The 23,707-nt window shown below is 42.8% G+C and overlaps 1 protein-coding gene across 1 annotated transcript in view; it reads right to left on the minus strand.

Moving 5' to 3' along the window:
* Nucleotides 1-23,707, minus strand: part of PREP (prolyl endopeptidase) — a 143,709-nt gene that overhangs the window by 46,807 nt on the left and 73,195 nt on the right. The window contains exon 10 of the mRNA XM_079716332.1: nt 18,708-18,811. Coding sequence (XP_079572458.1) covers nt 18,708-18,811 — 104 coding nt within the window. The remainder of the gene's footprint in view (nt 1-18,707; nt 18,812-23,707) is intronic.

The raw sequence follows: 23,707 nt of genomic DNA on the forward strand, positions 1-23,707 counted from the left end.
GCCACAAAACCCTGCCACCCCCCCACCCATCCCCCATTCTCCTCCACTCACCATTCCCCAGTCTTCTCTCCGGTCCTCTCTGAAGCCAAGCGCTTTGTACTCGGGGCCTTTGCTCTAACCTGCTGGGCTCTTCTTCCCTCATTTTCACGTGGTTGGTTCCCTCTTAGCTTTTAAGTTTCCACTTAAATGAAATCTCAAGGGAACTTTTGTTGACGACTGGCCCAATTCACGCTGGGCCCCTCTGTCATTCCCAGCAACGGTCATTGTTTACTTCATTCACAGCCCTTGTTCCAACTTGCAATGTTCACATTTATTTTCTGTTCACTTGCTTTTGCCCATATTCCTCGTAAGAGCAAAGACCACGTCTCTCTAGGTCACTGCTGCATTCCCGGTGTTCAGCCCAACACTTGGCACAAAGCACACTTTTTTTTTTTTTTTTTTTTTTTTTTTTTTTTTTTTGCATTACGTGGGCTTCTCACTGCTGTGGCCTCTCCCGTTGCGGAGCACAGGCTCTGGACGCGCAGGCCCAGCAGCCATGGCTCACGGGCCTAGCCGCTCCGCGGCATGTGGGATCTTCCCAGACCGGGGCACGAACCCGTGTCCCCTGCATCGGCAGGCGGACTCTCAACCACTGCGCCACCAGGGAAGCCCGACAAAGCACACTTTTAATACGTACAGGGACTGCGTAAATGCGTAAATGTTCTTCCCCATCCCACCTCCACCAATCAGTGCAGACCAGGAATTTCTGATTGCAAGGTGAGGAGGAGAAGGAGACCAGCGGGCAGTCGTAAATGAACTTGAACAAGGTGTCAAAGGCTAGATGGGTGAGTGGAGGCAGCTCTGGCAATGCCCTGCAACACTCGCCTGTCCTTCCTATCTCTGAAGATTCTGAGCAACGTATCAAAGTCGGTGCTTCCAACACGCCAGACCTGCACATTCTCAAACACACCAGCCACAATTCAGAGCATTTATACTTTTCTCTAATCTCTTCCAAATATTTACATTAGCTATAGTCACATGAAATGTTAGAGCTGAACTAGACATATCCTTTGCAAAACACAGAGAAGCAGAGGGTCCAGATGGAGGCAGCATGTATATAAGGATTTTTACTTGCACTCTCAACGGTTTTCTGTTTGAGATTCAATTTCAGAATTACCCACGACCTTAACTGGGATCAGAGAGTATATTCCGTTAAAAACATGTCTGTATGCTTATTAATATTTATGCTTATATACATATGTGTACAGACGAAGGCAGCTGGAGGCAAGGAGGACACCAGGCATCACCCATTACTCAGCAGACTGACTAGCAGATGATTCTAAATGCACAAGAATCTGGGCTGCATTTATCAATACAGCCTGACTAGATGATTTACAGTTCTTTCTTTTGAGACATTAACCAAGGTCAATGATGACGCTTTCTCTACAGTCTTAATAAAACCACAATGTCGTATGTTGATTTCTACATGGAGACCTAGGACTACCGACCTCAGGGCACTTGACTGCTGAGTTGTGGCAGCCTGATCAGGGAGGTGGGCACAGCTGCTCAGATGCTCAAGGGCACTGCAGAATCAGAGATCTGGCTTACGCTCCGGTTATGCCACGGTGTGACTTGGGGCAACTCATCTAACTTCCCTACACCACAGGCTCCTCATCCAGAAAATTGAGATCACAAGAGTATAGATCTCCAGGGATGGTTCTTCTCTAAAGCAATAAGATAATGCAGAGAACCCTGGCATGGAGGCTGGCCTGTTACGGGTACACACCCAGGCTATGTTTTCAAGCACCAGCTGAATATCCCCTCTCCCTGTGTTTTGCTTTTGACTGAGCTCCCAAGGGCAGGAACAAGAAGAGGCATGTATGCTGGAGCTGGGACTTGGCTGAATACTGAAAGACGTGCAGCGTTTCAGAGAACCAAGTAAAGAAGACAAGCAGTGCCAGCACGGAGCACAGAGGAAGGAGAGCCAGGCAGAGGCAAGTCTGGGCATGGTGGTCAAGGGTCGTTTATGAGCTAAGCCTGGGTGGTGTGCAGTGTTTGGGGTGGGGACTCAGGGTGATGAGGTGGTACCTTTGTGGAGTGGATGAAGCACGGCACCAAGAGTTGGTAGAGGAGCTCACACTTGACACTGACAGTGACCAGGAGCCTGCGTGTGTCCCTGCTTAATACCCTTGTGATGTCTTCCACTTCGCGATACTGTGCCATCACGTTTATCATTGTTAGAACATTTCTAATCTACTCCTTACATTGAGTCAGCACTGGGAGTGCACAGAGGAGGATCAAGTCTGCTTCACTAAACCCATGTCAGGGCACACTTGATCCACATCAAAAGATTATACTTAGGGAGCTTCCCTGGTGGCGCAGTGGTTGAGAATCTGCCTGCTAATGCAGGGGACATGGGTTCGAGCCCTGGTCTGGGAGGATCCCACATGCCGCGGAGCAACTAGACCCCTGAGCCACAACTACTGAGCCTGCGCGTCTGGAGCCTGTGCTCCGCAACAAGAGAGGCCGCGATAGTGAGAGGCCCGCGCACCGCGATGAAGAGCGGCCCCCGCTTGCCACAACTAGAGAAAGCCCTTGCACAGAAACGAAGACCCAACACAGCAAAAATAAATTAATTAATTAATAAACTCCTACCCCCAACATCTTAAAAAAAAAAAAAGATTATACTTAGGGAAAAAATTTCCTCCCTTCTTCACAGACCAGTGATAGGCCAGAAATGGCTCTTCCTCCAGGGAGGTAACGGACTATCCACAGGGCTTGGTATTCCTGCCATCATCCAGTGACCATCCGTGCAGCTCCAGGCAAAGGCAGAAGGCAGGGAGGAAACTGTGTGGCAAGTAAAGAGCCCACACTATGGTCTCTTCTCTCCTTTTGCCCTAAAGGTCGAGCAGAGCAGGAAGCCAGAGAACACTTGTCTAGCTGGCAACCTACATAAAATGCACCCTGGGGCTAGGAGTGATATAGTCACAGAAAAGTCGGAGAAAGATAAGCCCCAACTCTCTCCTGCTGAGCCTCCTGAATGCAGAGGAAATCTGAACAATTATCAGATTTCTAGACACCCTCCCAGTTCTATTAATTCTTTGTCTAACTTCACCGATGAAGAAGGCAGAAATCTGCAGACAGACACTGGAATGGATGCCCCTCTCTAAGAAAAAGCCATAGAGAAGGTCTCCTGCTCTGGCCACTGAAGTTGCTTTCCAGGCTCACTGCATAAGAAGCAAACATCTCAGGCTAGAGTTTCCAAAATAAATCTGTGAATATTCTTCTGATTTTGAAGCAGAGGCAACCAAGTGCCAGAATGAGCATTACTGCCAACCTTCCCCCAATAATACCTTGGGGGAAGTCCAGCAAAGATGACAAAAGCAAAAACACAAATACTTAAGTTTTTTACTTCTGAACATACTTTAAATGGAGTTTCAAGTTGCCACGTGGTGACCAACATTTAAGACTTAAATAAAGCCCCTCTGTATATTTTAATACATTAAAACATAAATGTATAAATGTTTATGTGTATAATATATATGACATAAATAAATGGATAATGCAATGAGGACCTCCATTAAAATGCACCAAGGAGACTGGAAGTGAATATTTAAATAAATCATAACAATATTTATAAATCATTAAAAATGAATTTATGGGCTCTTCTTGCCCCTCCTTTCACACAGAGAGTATTTTTTTTTATTATTTAATAGGTCCCATAAAGTTCTACAAAGCACTCACTAGATCTTTACATGATGTAGAAACATACTTTTAGAGGTAAGGAAGCTTAGGGATTTAGAGGCTTTTAAGCTAATTTGTTTATTTTAAAGGTGGAAAAAACAAAAACGAAAACCAAATCCCAACCGAGTATAGAGAGAGCAAATAACTTATCCTCATAACAAAATGCACAGGATTAGCACAGCTCTGGAGTTGCGTGTTCTAGTCTTGGCTCTGTCAATTACTGATGGTGTGACCTTTGTTAAACCACTGAGCAGACTGAGCTTTAGTTTCTTCATCTTTAAAATGAGAGGGTTCAAACAGATGAACCCTAATGTATGTGCAATTTGTCCAGAGCCCAAAACCATTAGTGGAAAAACATACCATCTGGAACAAAGCAAGAGGCGGCTATGAAATTCGGGACCTAACACCTGCCCAAAGGCTGATTCGTGCCATGCTTCCATTCCAAAGAGCAGGCTCTTGAGGATGGCCTGCGCCCACATCCTCTGCAGGGACAGGGCAGGGGGTGTGGTTGGGAGTTGGTACCCCAGGCAGGAAGATGACTCTAGCACAGAACAAAACACCTGGACAGCCATCTGGACACTGCTTACCTGGCCTCCTCATCATGTCAGAGATAGCCTCTCAGTTCATCTTGATTTTAAGGCTCAATATTTTAAGGCTCAATACTCATATACTCTTGCATCACTTCTGCTAAAGTCAGGACAAGCATTCAGGAAGAGTGAATACTCATGTCCTAGAGGAAATATTAAATGCCTTTCTTCTTGGGACAGGAGAGCCTCTTTAAAGGGTGCTTCTATCTTTGTAGTGTGTGACTTCTACTGTTCACAATGATAATATTTGAAAATTCAACTTTTTTGGAGTCTTAGTTTTTCCAGTGCGAAACCCAGATTTAGAAACCTGGCCACCAGGTGGCGTTTGCATTCCTCGGTTTCAGGGTCCCCACCAAGTTTTTGCTGGAGGCCTGTTTTGCTTTGTGTGGCACATTGCTAGTTGTCCGCCAATATCCATTCCCACTTCCTTGATAATAAGGCCCTAATTTTTTAGCTGGTACATTTTTTCTGGGAAGAAAACTACATCTAATCTGTAGTTGCTAGTATACGGGTTGTGCCATTCAGAGAACATGTTCTCAGAACATTAATTGGTGTTTTAATACTCATGAACTTCTGTGCTGAGGGCATGGCATCAGCACTGCATCTCTAAATCTCCTTCTGCCAGGTGTGGCCACGTGAGTACGTTTTCGCCAATCAAGTGAAAGCAGACATAATACATGTCACCTCTGGCTAACAGGGCAAACGCCCGCCCTTCCCTCTTCTTCCCTATTGCTGCCTTCATGCTGGCTGGAAAGTGGATATAAAATGGCTGGAACCCCTGCAGCCTTCTAGGACCATGAAGTGATGGTGGGAATGGAAGCCATGTACGGATAAAGCAGCAAGAGAGAAGGAGCTTGGATTCCTTACACCTTAGGCACCAAGTTGTTCCTGGACTGATGTCCCCTGCACTTCTTTTATGTGAGAGGGAAAAATAAACATCTCTTTCCTTTAAGCCATGGTTATTTTTGACTTTTTCTCCTGTTGTTCACAGGAGAAATCTAATCTAATCTGAATAACACACCTTGAGATTCAGACTCATTTCTAAAAACAGAAATAATTATTAAAATGGCAAAAGATAAGCACCATTAGCACATTACTATTCATAGATGACAACTACACTAGTGATTCAGTACTAATAAGAGGGAAGTGACTTTCTACTTTGTTTTTATAGGATAATGAAATAGAACTTTCTTTTTCCCAGGATAGTTTTCTAGCAAGGAGCTGGAGCTAGTTGTTAGCTGTGAGTAATCTGAAATCTACTGACCTCAGTATCAGCAAAGCTCAGCAACCCGCAGCTTTTATGGATTTCAAAAGCCATGACTCTTGGAAAAATTCAAACAAAAACTGAATATACTTAAGTGGGCACTATTTAAGCGCCTCAAGCTGTCTTCCACCTTGCGACAAGGACGCCCACAGAAGGCTCAAGGAATCTCCCCAGGCCTATGGTTACGGGGACTTGGTTGCTCAATTCTCAAGGCAACCTTGTGATTTTTACTCTAAGTGGGTTACATATGCTCAGGGTGCTGCAAAGCAACGTCCTTTTTCAAAACATGCAAGAGGATTTCTTTATGGTATGGAAACTGCACCAACCACGCACTTGGGCCCCATAATCTATTTCTCTGTTAGAAGACAGCAAGAAAACCAAGACTCTTTCTTATCATCTTTTACAGTCAAATTATTTTAACACAGCTGCTATCTAAAGAGGAAACAGATACAAACATATGCCCTCTGAATATGAATATTATGCTATCAATCTAGAATGGCTGGGCGACAAAGAGAATTCTAAAGAAAGGCAGGAATCTGTTGGTGCAAGAATATGTCACTGCGAAGCATACTATAAAAAATAACATGAAAGCTTAGGCACAAAATCGTCAAGAACAACTGCGTCAGTTTAAGGCCATTTCCTAATCATATGCAAGCACCGTATCCTCTCAAAACGTTCTTTTTGAAAACATTCCCCCATTCACTCTTCACTACCATGTTCTGAAGATTTCTGACCTATTCCTAACTGTGAGAACACAGCGCTACAGAAAAACATGATCGTTAGTTCAACAGTCAGCTCACAAAGGATGTGGATGAGTCAGAAATTGCATATGCCATGCACTCAGCACAGAAGTTAATGAGTATTAAAACATGAATTAATGCTCTGAGAACATGTTCTCTGAATGGCAAAACCCGTATACTAGCCACTACAAATTAGATATCGCCAAGGTTAGAAAAAAATCTAAAGAAAAAAAAAATGCCACTCCTTCTACCCCAAGGCGTCTTGGTAAACCCAAAGAATCATCTAATTTTAGCATTTCTGGTTGGCTACATTGCAAACTGCCTTTGGGATGTTCTTGATGTCTCACATGCATTACTGCAGGTAACCCTCAGCAGGTAAAATTCCTCAGTTTAAGAGGACAGGAATCAAGATACTAAAATCTGTGTTAAATAGTTATAATTCTTACTATTTCTGTACTCTATTGCCTTAGGTTTGCTATCGCCCCATAAAAATGAATCTTCCTTCTAATGTATTCTTTTAGAAAATATGGAAACTGTTGTTAAGGGATTTGATTCAGAGTACACTGTTCTTTTTCAGGTCTATAAATTTGTCTTTCATTTTGGGAGGAGAAAATCCAATCTCTCAGCTGGCTGAACAAAAATGAGACAATGAGAAACCAAAAACTGCATTTCTGCTACACTACATCCTTTGTCGTGCCACGTTCAACCACAGTGCAAACACTATTCCATCTGCAAAAGACAGCTGCCAAAGGCAACCCTACCTGCATAGGATGTTGAGGGCATGATTCCTTTCTTCTCGAACTTCCTGTGAAATTATGAAAATACTGCTACAAAAAGGCAGAGGCAGTCTCTGAATGAAGGGTTGTGGTAAAATTCTTCAGGAGCCCCAACAAGGACCTGGGATTTACGGAAGCAGCCATCCCTCAAAGCCCTGCCCAGTTTCCACCTCTCCTGTGAAGACTCCCTCCACGACCCTGACCAGGACATGGCCGTGCTGATGGAAGCTTTCACCTTTCGCTTGATCACTGGGATAACATCCTTGGGGGGTGTCTGACCTTTCAGATCTCTGTGTCTCAACTTTCCAGACTGACTATAAATTTCCCAGGGACAGTGCCTCTGTCTGGAACTTCTCTGTATTCAAACAGTACCACCTGGCATTGCATGTCACATCATAAATATTTGTTGACAGACTACATTTCTCTATTGCTTCGCTTCTGTTTAAAATGAAACATATTACTGATTATAAATGTAGACAGATTTTTCAGGTAAATCACTTATCACCAAACTTGTGTTATTAATGTCATTTCTAATGCTCAGTATTTCAAGTTCTTTATAATGACACGGGCACAGACGTTCTAACCAATATTATGTAGTCATGTCATTCACAATAAAAGGAGGAAAAAGATCAGTCAATTGCAGATTTGATAAACCTATTCCAAAACTAAATTCTTATGTGTACCCCAGATTGGAAGAGAAACAGTTTTTCCAGGATCAGATTTTCAAAATTGTATTTCCGATACAGATCAATTTTCTACCCACAGCTGTAGTCAGGATTGGATTAAGACTACACAGACAGTAGCTCTGTTCCGTGTCCGTCAGCAATCTAGAACATTCCCACTCCCTACCCCGCCACCATTCAAGATGCTCTGGGTCCTGAATGAAAGAACAGTCCTCTGTGGCTTATTTAGCCATGTGTTTCTTCAACCCTCCTCTTTTTCTCTCCTTGGCTTGGTCCGCCTGAGCAGCTATACCACCATTAACTGCACTGCCTAAACATGCAGGGTAATCTGTGCTGCAGTATTTGCTTCAAAACGATAATGTGCCTCACAGAATGTAAGAAGGAATGACGACTAGCCCAGGGGATTTTATTTTAAAATCACTTACAGAATAAATATAAACACCAGAGTCAAGCGACATCAAAAGCATCATTACCCTGAAGTAACTGAAAACAAAAAGAGAGTATCTTCTTTTCCCCCCCGAAAATGCTGTGGTTTCTATTACATACTATAAGGAATATTTTCCATTCATGCACACATTCCTCTCTAGGGTCTGCTTTTACATTTTGGTCATTGTTGGCCACACCACTGACAGCCTGATCCAATTGTGAGCACATCTGTCGCGCTCACATTTCCTGTCAAAGCTCTGCTGTGTACACCTGAGCTAAACCACTGCAAAGTGGATTTTAAGTCGACGGTGTTATGACATCACTGTACATTCCAAAGGCACCTTTACACAAAGAAAGAATTCTATTTAAATAACTCAGTGCAACGTATGTGATGTATATAATCAACCGATTAAAATCTTCTATTGCCATTATACTAGAGAGGCTATACTCTGCCCCAGGCATACCTCCTTAAGATCTGTAAAACCAATGTGTCCTGTCCAGTTACTCAGTTACTATCTCCTTAAATATTTACCGTGAATCTTTTAATCTTTTTTTCCTCCTATTGCAGCAGTACAAATAAAAGGTTGTAAGCATTTCAGTAGCTCAACGTCAGAGAAGTGGAGAGCCAGACACAGAGGAGTTCAGTGAGTTTTCTAAGGCATAGCAACTGGCCTCACCCAAGCACGCTTCCTCCCCAGTTTAATCTGGAAATTTCAGGCTGCTATGCACACGGCTAAGGGATTTCTACTACATGCAAGCACGTGCTCAACTGTAAAGTTTTATTTTTTCATTTATAACTGAAAACAATACATATTAGGTTGTAAGTAGTTTCTGGGAAGAACAGAAAAAAACAGCTACCTGATAGGAAAAACAGCTCCACCATCCTCACTGAGAAATAAAGGTCACTTCCCTAGAAGAGGCTGCCTCGCTGGAAGCTGTCATGTTACAGGTCCCCCTCCCTGCCCCAAACTCCAAAGGTAATTACTCACTTTGGCAGGAATTGTGGGAAGCAGAAAAAAATGAGAATAATGTTTTTTGAAAATATACACCTGAGGTGCTGCACAGTAGAGATGAGAAGAAGACGGGGGGTGGGATGGGGGGTGTCTCTCATGGACAACTCTGCCCAATCCTAGGGCAGCCAAGGTACACCCTTGAGGGCAGAAGGCAGGGACAGTCACTGGTCGCTGCCTGGGCGTCCTTTGCATTACGGATGGGAGAGGCAGTGGCATGCATCACAAACACACACACACGCACGTGCACACACACACACACACACGTGCCTGAGGATGCCCAGGCAAGGACTAGAAGTAGTCCCTGAGAAGGCCAAATGTTACAGTTGATAGGGACATATTTTTTACACATGGAGAAAATGGAAAACAGCAAAGAATGACAGCCTACAAGTGATTTTAAACGTCTAATGCAGGACTCTGGTGGATTAACGAACCATATAAGCACCAGAGAGGGGCTACTGCCCCTAAAAGATGCCTCTACAGGCAATGGCTCACCCGGAAAATGAAAGAAGCCAAAATAGCTATGGAAAACTAAAAGTCTGCTGAATTTATTTCTAACACTGATTATATTCTATGTGCCAGACACTTAATATGGGCATACCTTGGAGGTATTGCAGGTTCAGTTCCAGACCACCACAATAAACCAAGTATCAGAATAAAGCCAGTCACATGAATTTTCTGGTTTCCCAGTGCAAAGAAAAGTTACATTTGCGCTATACTGTAGTCTATTCAGTGTGCAATAGCATGAAGTCTAAAAAACAATGTATGTATCTTTTTTTTTTTTTTTTTTTTTTTTGCGGTATGCGGGCCTCTCACTGCTGTGGCCTCTCCCGCTGCAGAGCACAGGCTCTGGACACGCAGGCTCAGCAGCCATGGCTCACGGGCCCAGCCGCTCCATGTGGGATCTTCCCGGACTGGGGTATGAACCCATGTCCCCTGCATCGGCAGGCGGACTCTCAACCACTGCGCCACCAGGGAAGCCCAACAATGTACATATCTTAAAGAACACTTTATTGCTGGAAAATGCTAACCATCATCTGAGCCTTCAGTGAGTCATCATCTTTTTTGCAATAGTAACATCAAAGATCACTGATCACAGATCACAACAAATATAATAATAAAAATGAAAAAGTTTGAAATTTTGTAAGAATTACCAAAATACGACACAGAGACATGAAGTGGACAAACGCTGTCAGAAAAATGGCACCAACACAGATTTGCTCAACACACGGTTGCCACAAACCTTCAATCTGTAAAAAACCACAGTATCTGCAAAATGCAATAAAGCGAAGCACAATAAAACAAGGTATGCCTGTATATATCATCTCATATAATCCCGCAGGAATGCTGCAAAATATGCACTATCTCTGTTTTACAGCTGAAAAGATTGTGGCAGAAAAATTAAATGATTCACCCAATGTCACCCAAGAAATACATGTAGATTTCAGGCCTGACAGAGCTTCAAGACAAAGGCCCTGTATGTCTACTGAGAACACTCTGATTTTATAAATACTATTTATACAGACTAAGGATCAGAAAACTTTGTCTTAGAGGGCCAAATACTAAGTGCTTTAGCCTTTGTGGGCCAGGCAGTCTCTGCTGCACAGTTAAAGCACCAAGGCAGCCACAGACACTGTGTGAACAAACAGGTGAGGTTGCTCTCCAATAAAACTGGAGGCCAGTATGTTCACCTCTGATATAGAAGAGGGGTTGGCAAACTGCAGCCCGCATCCAGATCCAGTCCGCCATTGGTTTTGTAAACAAAGTTTTATTTACCGGGAAAAAGCCTGGACGTGCCTAAGAGGCAAGAGACCATTGTTTCGGGGTGCGCGAGGAGAGGGGATTCAGAGCGCCGCCTAAACGAGCTCCAGAGACGGGCGTGAGCTGTGGCTATCGGCGTGGACACCAGAGATGGGCATGAGACTCTAAGGCTGCTACTGCAGCCACCAAGAAGCCTGTGTGCAAGCACAGGTCACTCTCCACACCTCCCCTCCCGGGAGCCTGTGCAGCCCGCCACTGCCAGGGTCCCGGGATCCAGGGACAACTTCCCCGGGAGAACGCATGGCATGCCTCAGGCTGTTGCAATGTCATGCTGGCCTCTGCTGCGCAGGCTCACCACATATCCATACCCCTCCCTCCCCCCGGCCTGAGTGAGCCAGAGCCCCCGAATCAGCTGCTCCTTTAACCCCATCCTGTCTGAGCGAAGAACAGACGCCCTCAGGCGAACTACACGCAGAGGTGGGGCCAAATCCAAAGCTGAACCCCAGGAGCTGTGCGAACAAAGAAGAGAAAGGGAAATCTCTCCCAGCAGCCTCAGGAGCAGCGGATTAAATCTCCACAATCAATTTGATGTACCTTGCATCTGTGGAATACCTGAAGAGACAACGAGTCATCCCAAATTGAGGAGGTGGACGTTGGAAGCAATGATATATATATATTTTTCCCTTTTCTCATTTTGTGTGTTTATGTATATGCTTCTGTGTGTGATTTTGTCTGTATAGCTTTGCTTTTACGATTTGTCCTAGGGTTCTGTTTTTTTTTTTTTTAGTATAGTTTTTAGCGCTTGTTATCATTGGTGGATTTGCTTTTTGGTTTGGTTCCTCTCTTCTTTCTTTTTTTATTACATTTTAATTTTTTTATTTTTAATAATTACTTTTTATTTTAATAACATTATTTTATTTTATTTTTTTCTATCTTTCTTTCTTTTTTCTCCCTTTTCTTCTGAGCTGTGTGGCTGCCAGGGTCTTGGTGCTCTGGCTTAGTCTCAGGCCTGTGCCTCTGAGGTGGGACAGCCAAGTTCAAGACATTGGTCCACCAGAGACCTCCTGGCTCCATGTAATATCAAATGGCGAAAGCTCTCCCAGAGATCTCCATCTCAACCCTAAGACCCAGCTCCACTCAACAACCAGCAAGCTACAGTGCTAGACACCCTATGCCCAACAACTAGCAAGACAGGAACACAACGCCTCCCATTAGCAGAGAGGCTGCCTAAAATCATAATAAGGTCATAGACACCCCAAAACATACCACCGGACACAGTCCTGCCCACCAGAAAGACGAAATCCAGCCTCATCCACCAGAACACAGGCACCAATCCCCTCCATCAGGAAGCCTACACAACCCACTGAACCAACCTTACCCACTGGGGGCAGACACCAAAAACAATGGGAACTGTGAACCTGCAGCCTGTGAAAAGGAGACTCCAAACACAGTAAGTTAAGCAAAAGGAGAAGACAGAGAAACACACAGCAGATGAAGGAGCAAGGTAAAAACCCAGCAGACCAAACAAATGAAGAGGAAATAGGCAGTCTACCGGAAAAAGAATTCAGAATAATGATAGTAAAGATGATCCAAAATCTTGGAAATAGAATGGAGAAAATATAAGAAACGTTTAACAAGGACCTAGAAAAACTAAAGAACAAACAAACAATGATGAACAACACAATAAATGAAATTAAAAATTCTCTAGAAGGAATCAATAGCAGAATAACTGAGGCAGAAGAACAGATAAGTGACCTGGAAGATAAAATAGTGGAAATAACTACTGCAGAGCAGAACACAGAAAAAAGAATGAAAAGAATTGAGGACAGTCCCAGAGACTTCTGGGACAACATTAAATGCACCAACATTCGAATTATAGGGGTCCCAGAAGAAGAAGAGAAAAAGAAAAGGACTGAGAAAATATTTGAAGAGATTTTAGTTGAAAACTTCACTAACATGGGAAAGGAAATAATCAATCAAGTCCAGGAAGCACAGAGTCCCATACAGGATAAATCCAAGGAGAAACATGCCAAGACACATACTAATCAAACTATCAAAATTTAAATACAAAGAAAAAATATTAAAAGCAACAAGGGAAAAACAACAAATAACATACAAGGGAATCCCCATAAGGTTAACAGCTGATCTTTCAGCAGAAACTGTGCAAGCCAGAAGGGAGTGGCAGGCACACTGTGGCAGGACATATTTAAAGTGATGAAAGGGCAGAACCTACAACCAAGATTACTCTGCCTGGCAAGGATCTCATTCAGATTTGACGGAGAAATTAAAAGCTTTACAGACAAGCAAAAGCTAAGAGAATGAAGCACCACCAAACCAGCTTTACAACAAATGCTAAAGGAACTTCTCTAGGCAGGAAACACAAGAGAAGGAAAACACCTACAATGACAAACCCAAAACGATTAAGAAAATGGTAATAGGAACATACATATCAATAATTACCTTAAATGTAAATGGATTAAATGCTCCCACCGAAAGACACAGACCGGTTGAATGGATACAAAAACAAGACCCGTACATATGTTGTCTACAAGAGACCCACTTCAGGCCTAGGGACACATACAGACTGAAAGTGAGGGGATGGAAAAAGATATTCCATGCAAAGGGAAAACAAAGGAAAGCTGGAGTACCAATTCTCATATCACACAAAATAGACTTTAAAATAAAGACTGTTACAAGAGACAAAGAAGGACACTACATAATGATCAAGGGATCAATCCAAGAAGAAGATATAACAATTGTAAATATTTATGCACCCAACATCGGAGCACCTCAATACATAAGGCAAATGCTAACAGCCATAAAAACGGAAACTGACAGTAACACAATCAGAGTAGGGGACTTTAACACCCCACTTTCACCAATGGACAGATCATCCAAAATGAAAGTAAATAAGGAAACACAAGCTTTAAATGACACATTAAACAAGATGGACTTAATTGATATTTATAGGACATTCCAACCAAAAACAATAGAATACACTTTTTTCTCAAGTGATCACGGAACATTCTCCAGGATAGATCATGTCTTGGGTCACAAATCAAGCCTTGGTAAATTTAAGAAAACTGAAATCACATCAAGTATCTTTTCTGACCACAACACTATGAGACTAGATATCAATTACAGGAAAAAATCTGTAAAAAATACAAACACATGGAGACTAAACAATACACTACTTAATAACCAAGAGATCACTGAAGAAATCAAAGAGGAAATCAAAAAATACCTAGAAACAAATGACAATGGAGACACGACGACCCAAAACCTATGGGATGCAGCAAAAGCAGTTCTAAGAAGGAAGTTTATAGCAATACAATCCTACCTCAAGGAACAAGAAATATCTCAAATAAACAACCTAAACTTACACCTAAAGCAACTAGAGAAAGAAGAAAAAAAAAAAACCCCAAAGTTAGCAGAAGGAAAGAAATCATAAAGATCAGATCAGAAATAAATGAAAAAGAAATGAAGGAAACAATAGCAAAGATCAATAAAACTAAAAGCTGGTTCTTTGAGAAAATAAAGAAAATTGATAAACCAATAGCCAGACTCATCAAGAAAAAAAGGGAGAAGACTCAAATCAATAGAATTAGAAATGAAAAAGGAGAAGTAACAACTGACACTGCAGAAATGCAAAGGATCATGAGAGATTACTACAAGCAACTCTATGCCAATAAAACGGACAACCTGCAAGAAATGGACAAATTCTTAGAAAAGCACAGTCTTCTGACACTGAACCAGGAAGAAATAGAAAATATAAACAGACCAATCACAAGCAGTGATATTGAGACTGTGATTAAAAATCTTCTAACAAACAAAAGCCCAGGACCAGATGGATTCACAGGCGAATTCTATCAAACATTTAAAGAAGAGCTAACACCTAACCTTCTTAAACTCTTCCAAAATATAGCAGAGGGAGGAACACTCCTAAACTCATTGTATGAGGCCACCACCACCCTGATACCAAAACCAGGCAAAGATGTCACAAAGAAAGAACTCTACAGGCCATTATCAATGATGAACATAGATGCAAAAATCCTCAACAAAATACTAGGAAAGAGAATCCAACAACACATTAAAAGGACCATACACCATGATCAAGTGGGGTTTATCCCAGGAATGCAAGGATTCTTCAATATACGCAAAGCAATCAATGTGATACACCATATTAACAAATTCAAGGAGAAAAACCGTATGATCATCTCAATAGATGCAGAAAAAGCTTTCGACAAGATTCAACACCCATTTATGATAAAAACTCTCCAGAAAGTAGGCATAGCGGGAACTTTCCTCAACATAATAAAGGCCATAGATGACAAACCCACAGACAACACTGTTCTCAATGGTGAAACTCTGAAACCATTTCCACTAAGATCAGGAACAAGACAAGGTTACCCACTCTCAGCATTATTATTCAACATAGTTTTGGAAGTTTTAGCCACAGCAATCAGAGAAGAAAAAGGAATAAAAGGAGTCCAAATCAGAAAAGAAGAAGTAAAGCTGTCACTGTTTGCAGATGACATGATACTATACATAAAGAATCCTAAAGATGCTACCAGAAAACTACTAGAGCTAATCAATGAATTTGGTAAAGTAGCAGGATACAAAATTAATGCACAGAAATCTCTTGCATTCCTATACAATAATGATGAAAAATCTGAAAGAGAAATTAAGGAAACACTCCCATTTACCAGTGCAACAAAAAGAATAAAATACCTAGGAATAAACCTACCTAAGGAGACAAAAGACCTGTATGCAGAAAACTATAAGACACGGATGAAAGAAAATAAAGATGATACAAACAGATGGATTGGATTGGATTACCATGTTCTTGGATTGGAAGAATCAACATTGTGAAAATGACTATACTACCCAAAGCAGTCTACAGATTCAATGCAATCCCTATCAAACTACCACTGGCATTTTTCACTGAACTAGAAAAAAAATTTCACAATTTGTATGGAAACACAAAAGACCCTGAATAGCCAAAGCAATCTTAAAAAGAAAAACGGAGCTGGAGGAATCAGGTTCCCTGACTTCAGACTATACTACAAAGCTACAGTAATCAAGACAGTATGGTACTGGCACAAAAACAGAAATATACATCAATGGAACAGCATAGAAAGCCCAGAGATAAACCCATGCACATATGTCACCTTATTTTTGATAAAGGAGGCAAGAATATACAATGGAGAAAAGACAGCGTCTTCAATAAGTGGTGCTGGGAAAACTGGACAGCTACATGTAAAAGAATGAAATTAGAACACTCCCTGACACCATACACAAAAATAAACTCAAAATGGATTAAAGACCTAAATGTAAGGCCAGACACTATCAAAGTCTTAGAGGAAAACATAGGCAGAACACTCTATGACATAAACCACAGCAAGATCCTTTTTGACCCACCTCCTAGAGTAATGGAAATAAAAACAAAAATAAACAAATGGGACCTAATGAAACTTAAAAGCTTTTGCACAGCAAAGGAAACCATAAACAAGACGAAAAGACAACCCTTAGAATGGGAGGAAATATTTGCAAATGAAGCAACTGACAAAGGATTAATCTCCAAAATTTACAAGCAGCTCATGCAGCTCATCAAAAAAACAAACAACCCAATCCAGAAATGGGCAGACGTAAATAGACATTTCTCCAAAGAAGATATACAGATTGCCAACAAACACATGTAAGAATGCTCAACATCACTTATCATTACAGAAATGCAAATCAAAACTACAGTGAGGTATCACCTCACACCAGTCAGAATGGCCATCATCAAAAAATCTACAAACAATGCTGGAGAGGGTGTGGAGAAAAGGGAAGCCTCTTGCACTGTTGGTGGGAATGTAAATTGATACAGCCACTACGGAGATTCATTAATAAACTAAAAATAGAACTACCATACAACCCAGCAATCCCACTACTGGGCATATACCCTGAGAAAACCATAATTCAAAAAGAGTCATGTACCACAATGTTCACTGCAGCTCAATTTACAATAGCCAGGACATGGAAGCAACCTAGGTGTCCATCGACAGATGAATGGATAAAGAAGATGTGGCACAGGGCTCCCTGGTGGCGCAGTGGTTGAGAGTCCGCCTGCCGATGCAGGGGACACGGGTTCGTGCCCCGGTCCGGGAAGATCCCACATGCCGCGGAGCGGCTGGGCCCGTGAGCCATGGCCGCTGAGCCTGCGCGTCCGGAGCCTGTGCTCCGCAACGGGAGAGGCCACAACAGTGAGAGACCCGCGTACCACAAAATAAATAAATAAATAAATAAATAAATAAATAAAAAGAAGATGTGGCACACATATACAATGGAATATTACTCAGCCGTAAAAAGAAACGAAATTGAGTTATTTGTAGTGAGGTGGATGGACCTAGAGTCTCTCATACAGAGTGAAGTAAGTCAGCAAGAGAAAAACAAACACTGTGTGCTAACACATATATATGGAATCTAAAAAAAACAAAAAGGTTATGAAGAACCTCGGGGCAGGACAGGAATAAAGACGGAGACGTAGAGAATGAACCTGAGGACATGGGGAGGGGGAAGGGTAAGCTGGGATGAAGTGAGAGAATGGCATGGACTTATATACACTACCAAATGTAAAATAGATAGCTAGTCGGAAGCAGCCGCATAGCACAGGGAGATCAGCTTGGTGCTTTGTGACCACCTAGAGGGGTGGGATAGGGAGGGTGGGAGGGAGACGCAAGAGGGAGGAGATATGGGGATATATATATATGTATAGCTGATTCACTATGTTATAAAGCAGAAACTAACACACCATTGTAAAGCCATTATACTCCAATAAAGATGTTAAAAAAAAGTAAAGAAAAAAATAAATAAAAAAGCATAATTCCTAAAAAAAAAAGGTTTTATTTATTTTTGAACTAGATCTAGCCCATCGTCTAGACTACTCCTAGACAGGTGAAGGGCAATTCACTGAGGTAAAATGATGCCCTAGTTTCACAGAAACATTCTCGGGGGCATCAGTGCTCTTTTTTCTAACTTTCCTTCACAAACAACAGTGTGATTCTTAATCTGTGGTCTCTGTGGTCCAGCCCCCTGGTGGGAGAGCCCTGATAAACACCTGGTGCCTGACAGGTGACCTCTCACTGCAAAGGAACAGAGTCATCCTGCATCATCGATTAGTAAGTGATTCCATTTCTGGGAGACTCAGTACAGTTGGGGCACTAAAAAAACAAAAATGGAGATTCTTAACCTGAAAGGATGGTGACCAGAGACTGAACTGGTGGTGCCATGACAATTAAACAGTTAATTCATCCATTCTAATATTTTATGGTGTGCTCACCCTGTGCCAGGCAGACATACAGACGAATTTCAGACTGAAAAGGCTGGCTCCTAGCACTTGAGTGAGTATTTTATGTAGAGCAGATCTATGTTGTTATTTATGACACCACGAGACCTGAGCCAGAAAAAAACCCACTTTCAAGCAAGCAGACAAACTGTGCTGCCTTCATCACCCAGACAAGGGACTCTGGCTTCCTGTCAAGAGTAGCAGTTCTGGGAGCAGAACCTTTAAACTCTAGGAGGGCAGGGACCACGCCTGGCTCAGTGCCCAGAAACAGCAGGAGTTCCCCAAATATCTGTTGCCCATATTGTTGTGGATTACCTCCACGGCTCCTGACCAAGTGGGGGTGTGCATGGCCTGGCCTGAAAGTCAGATTTTTCTGACTCACATTGTCAGGATCAAATGCTCCATACCTGGACTGTCTGGTAATCGGAAGCATCGATTCCTTTCACAGTCACCTCTCGGAAGACTCTGGGCTCCAGTTCCTCTTTGGTCAGATCACAGTGATAAATGATACCTAGAAGGAAGTGGAATCTTAAGTTCAGTCCACAAACTCACTAGATACAAGGGGGGCAAAGATCACAAAGCACAGTCAGCAGTGCCGTGTAAGGTCACTGTAGCAAGAGAGCCCAGAACGGTCAGGTGTGTGGAGTGCCTGACTTCATCATCTCCATGTCATCATCGCCAGTTCACACTTCATCATCACCATCGTGTTCGACCTTCCTTTTTACAACAATCACCGGGGTATTCATTTTAGAAGATTCTAATGCATTCTATGACTATGAGAATAGTTAAACCTAACTGCAGAAACTTAACAGGTCTTCCCCACGCCAGGTCACTTAGGAGAACAGGTCAAAGAAAATGGGAAACTTCATGTAGGGCCATTTTACCTGAGAAGTGATTAAGATGGAAAACTCAAATGACTTGCCCAAAGTCAACAGCCATTCAGGGGTCTCTTGATGGGAACTCTGGGGCGCCTGCTACCTGATACCCACCCATCTGTGGACACACACGTGGATAGCAATCAAGGACCAAAGATAGCTTTTTAGAGTAGCCTTTTGGAGTTGCCTTTAAAATTTTGATTATCCCAGTAACTGCACAACACAGACTGACGAACACATACCACAACATTTTAGCTTATTTGAACCACTAATTAAAATTCCATTTCCTTAATTTAACGCGACTACACTCTTAACATTCAAGAACTAAACCAAAGAAACAATAAGTAAGACGAATCATTACTGTTTGAAAACAACAACATTGCTATAGTTTATGAAACAGAATTAGTCATCTGGAGTGGCTGGTGTGGAAACAGCCCTCCCACAGAATACTTTAAACATATGCTGTCAAGTATATGAAAACTCAATTTAGAGATCCTGATACTTGCTGGAAAACCAGAAACTAAGCGGTACTCCCACAGGGCACATTCAAATCGATTGATCATGTGTTAAAATGGCAGCTTGCTTTCTTTTCAACTCCTCTGTGTACGTATGAACTTCACTAACAGCTGAGAAACAGCACTCTGCCCCCACTGGCAAAGAGTAACACATTCAGATTCCTTAACAACAGGACTGCTAACTCCTATGAATGTTATCTCACTTCTCATGCTTACAAATTATTTTAAGGTTTATAATAGGGAATATGATTAACATTGACAGTGAGGAGATGTGTAACATGACCGAAGTCCTGGCTTTCTTAGTTTAACTTATAGTTGGATATTTGTTGGAATATGACTTTATATATAAAATACTTCCAGACTACACTCTGGGCATACATTCTAAATTACCAGATACACTGAATACTGTACTTACCCAGATAAATGTAATCTTGAGGGCAAATTGCTATCTTCACATGTATGTTAATTTTTTTTTTTTTTTTGCGGCACGCGGGCCTCTCACTGTTGTGGCCTCTCCCGTTGCGGAGCACAGGCTCCGGATGCGCAGGCTCAGCGGCCATGGCTCACGGGCCCAGCCGCTCCGCGGCATGTGGGATCCTCCCGGACCGGGGCACGAACCCGTGTCCCCTGCATCGGCAGGCGGACTCTCAACCACTGAGCCACCAGGGAAGCCCTGTATGTTAATTTTTGAAGATCTTCTTCATTAGTACCTGCCCCACTTCATCCAAACACAAAAAGCATCTGAGTCCTTGAAAAAAAAACTCCAGACCAAACGACGACGACAACAAGAGATTGCAGAACAAGCATGTGCCATCTGAGCACTGGACTCACCCTGGCATCACTGTTACCTGTACTACAATGAACGACAAAGGACCCTGGAGCCAGGATTCCCGGCTCTGACCAGTTACTGGGGCAGTGACCCCAGTGGAAGACAGTGAGTAGGAAACACACTCTAAATGCCTGTTTATCTAGAAGAATTGAGACATCAAAGCCTCCAACAGCAGAATGAAATAAGTATAGGACACGGGCTGGCTACTGTTGGGAGAAAGGGTGACAAGTGCCTGACTTTAATTCTTCTGTTTGGGGCAGAAGTGGCACCTTGGGGGAGGCTGGGTTAAACCTAAAGGTACTGGTACTTGATATATTTGATGGATACGTTCTATTTATAGATCCATCGGGGTCAGTCCAGGTTAGCCCACTGCATATTCACACTGTAACATGAATTCCTATAGTCCAATGATGCTTTGTGTCCTGTCTGAATTGGTTTGCTTAAGTACCAGGAGCGGGGGGAAGGGATTGGAGAAACCATCCTAGAATCATGAATCAGAGAGGACTGGTCAGGTGACCTCTGCGGAATAATTTCAAAGTTTAAGGGCAAAAGAGAACTGAATTATGGAATTCCCTTAAGACCACACGAGGTGTCTGCACTTGAGATGGGTCTCCTGATGAAACAGTGTTTTAACAAGGCTATTCTAGCAATAGGAAAGAGGCAGGGACGATCAGCTCGAATATTCCTGCTATATATAATCTGAATAAATGTAAGGAGGTGAAAGAAATGGGAGTGAGGAGGAAGCGGCAACCCTAGAGGTTGCTAAAGAATCATCAGAGGAATCTGGAAAATCGGATATGCAAAAAGAAGGCAAAAGAACTTTGTGAAGATGACCCATGTAGATACTGTTTCATCCGATTATAGGTTGGGGTTTAAGGTTATTAAAAGAAAAAAAACAACACAAACTAAAACAGTCTCTCAAAAATTGTTTGCACTCCTTGGTTATTTACCCAATGGAGTCGAAAACATGTCCACACAAGAACCTGTACACAGATGTTTACAGCAGCTTTATTAATGACTGCCAAAAGTTGGAAGCAACCAAGATGTCCTTCAGTAGGTGAATGTGTAAATAAACTATGGGACATCCAAGCAATGGAATATTACTCAGTGCTAAAAAGAAATAAGCCATCAAGCCATGGAACAACCTTAAACTCATATTACTAAGTGAAGGAGCCAATCTGAAAAGGCTACATAATCTATGAGTCCACTACATGACATTCTGGAAAAGGCAAAGCTATGGAGATAGTGAAAAGATCAGTGGTTGCCAGGGGCTTGGCAGGGGGGAAGGGATGAAAAGGGCAGAGCACAGAGGCTTTTAAGGGCACTGAAAATACTCTGCATGGTATCATAATGATGGATACACGTCATCATACATTTCTCCAAACTTAGAATGTACAGCACCAAGAGTGACTCCTAAGGTAAGTCATGGACTTTGGGCAACTATGAAGTGTGTCGATGCAGGTTCATCAGTTGTCACAGGGGACGTACCCTGTAGCAGGGATGCTGATGACGGCGAAGGCAGTGCATGTGTGGGGCAGAGATTGCATAGGAAATCTCTGTACCAGCCCCTCAGGTTTGCTGTGGACCTAAAACTGCTCTCAAAAAATAAAGTCTTGAAACACTTTTATGCCTTTCCCAAAGAGCCTGGGAAAGGTTCTTTGATTTCTTCTCCCTGTCTCTCAGAGCCATGCAACTGGGACGCCTATACTGGGTTATTACAACACCCGCAAGTCTGGAGTGAGCCTTAGACAACCCTCCAAGGTTCCATGAGTACAGAATCAGTCGGCTCGACCACTAAGTGGTTTGAGCCACAGGGAATAAGTGTATCGTGCTCCAAACTGCCCTGGCTGCCTCTTTTCTTCCAAGTGCGACTCAAGGTACAAATGGCTTGGCTCAAGACGTGTCTTCACTATGTACCTCCATGGGAAACAGTCAGCTGGTGTTCACCTGCCAGACGTACCACGTGTCCACAGCAGCTGGCACTGCAGGTATTTTTGGCCCCAGGGCTTTATTTATAATTCATTGTCTCTGCTGTTTACTGAAGTAGTGGACAGCCAATCTTCAGAGATCAGCGCCAGACAGCCTTTGAGCGGACATGCATGTATGTGGGCGTGTATATGTACACACTGCCATTCCTGCTTTCAAGGAATCTAGTTTAATTATCTGATGGTCATTTTTACATTTGGATAAGAAGGCCTGAGTCTGGAAGCCCCGTTCTCTGGTTTTAGATATCAAATTACATGAAGGAGAGAAAAGAAAAAGCAGGAGGCAAAATGAATAAGAAAAGACAAAGGAGAAGAACAAAGCACTGCAGCAACAAATTAAAGCTTGCTCAGGAGCTGCCTGTCCATACAGAACTAACAACACACTTCTCTTTCCAAACTTCACGGCCACAGTCACGGATAGTATTTCACGGCTTGGTACAGAACTCATCATTTTATGCTGGGACAATGAGCCCTTTCATCCCTGGGTAATGATGAACTTGTTCCTGAAATAAATGGCCACATGGGGTCACTGAAGGTGGTTTACAGGCCTTTGGGGACTCTGGCTTTTATGAAGAGCAGGTGGGTCAGCGCTGTTCTGTTCTCCTCATTGCCCTTTATCCATTATCACTGTTTAAAGGCTATGAGGTTTTCCAAAGTAAAATTTCTGGAACCAGTGTAAGTTGAGGAAATAAAGTGTGGATCCCACAGCAGTGGCTGAGAATGGCTATCTGAAGGAAAGCTATTTCTCTTGGTTCCTGTCCACTGGCTGCCACTGTCCCCCAAGCCTCAGAGGAGGAGGGGTGAGGCTCGAGACACCCTGACATGAGGTTCTTGACCTGTCAGTTCCAGACTTCTGGCCCTGGGCATGGTTTCCACATCTCTGTGACAGCCTCTGAAAGGCACATGGGCAAGTAAAGCTTGCTAGGTGTTCCAGATTTACCATCAGCCCTACGTACAGGGCATCATTCTTTTGGTTTTAATAACCCTGATGGCAACCTGTCACGACGATAAGATTCCTTAAAGACTGCCTGCTCTGTGACTCTGAGGCACGAAAAAAAAAAGTGGATCAGGCATCACTGTCATCTGCCAAACCCCAGGAGGAAGACAAGGCCACTTGTGCACCTGCTGGGCTCTCCCCTATGTCTGCTTTATTTGCTGAGGACCAAACTATTGCAACAAAACTGGGTAGGACAAAAAGGACAA

This window comes from Hyperoodon ampullatus, assembly GCF_949752795.1.
Source record: "Hyperoodon ampullatus genome assembly, chromosome: 12".
Taxonomy (NCBI): Eukaryota; Metazoa; Chordata; class Mammalia; order Artiodactyla; family Ziphiidae; genus Hyperoodon; species Hyperoodon ampullatus.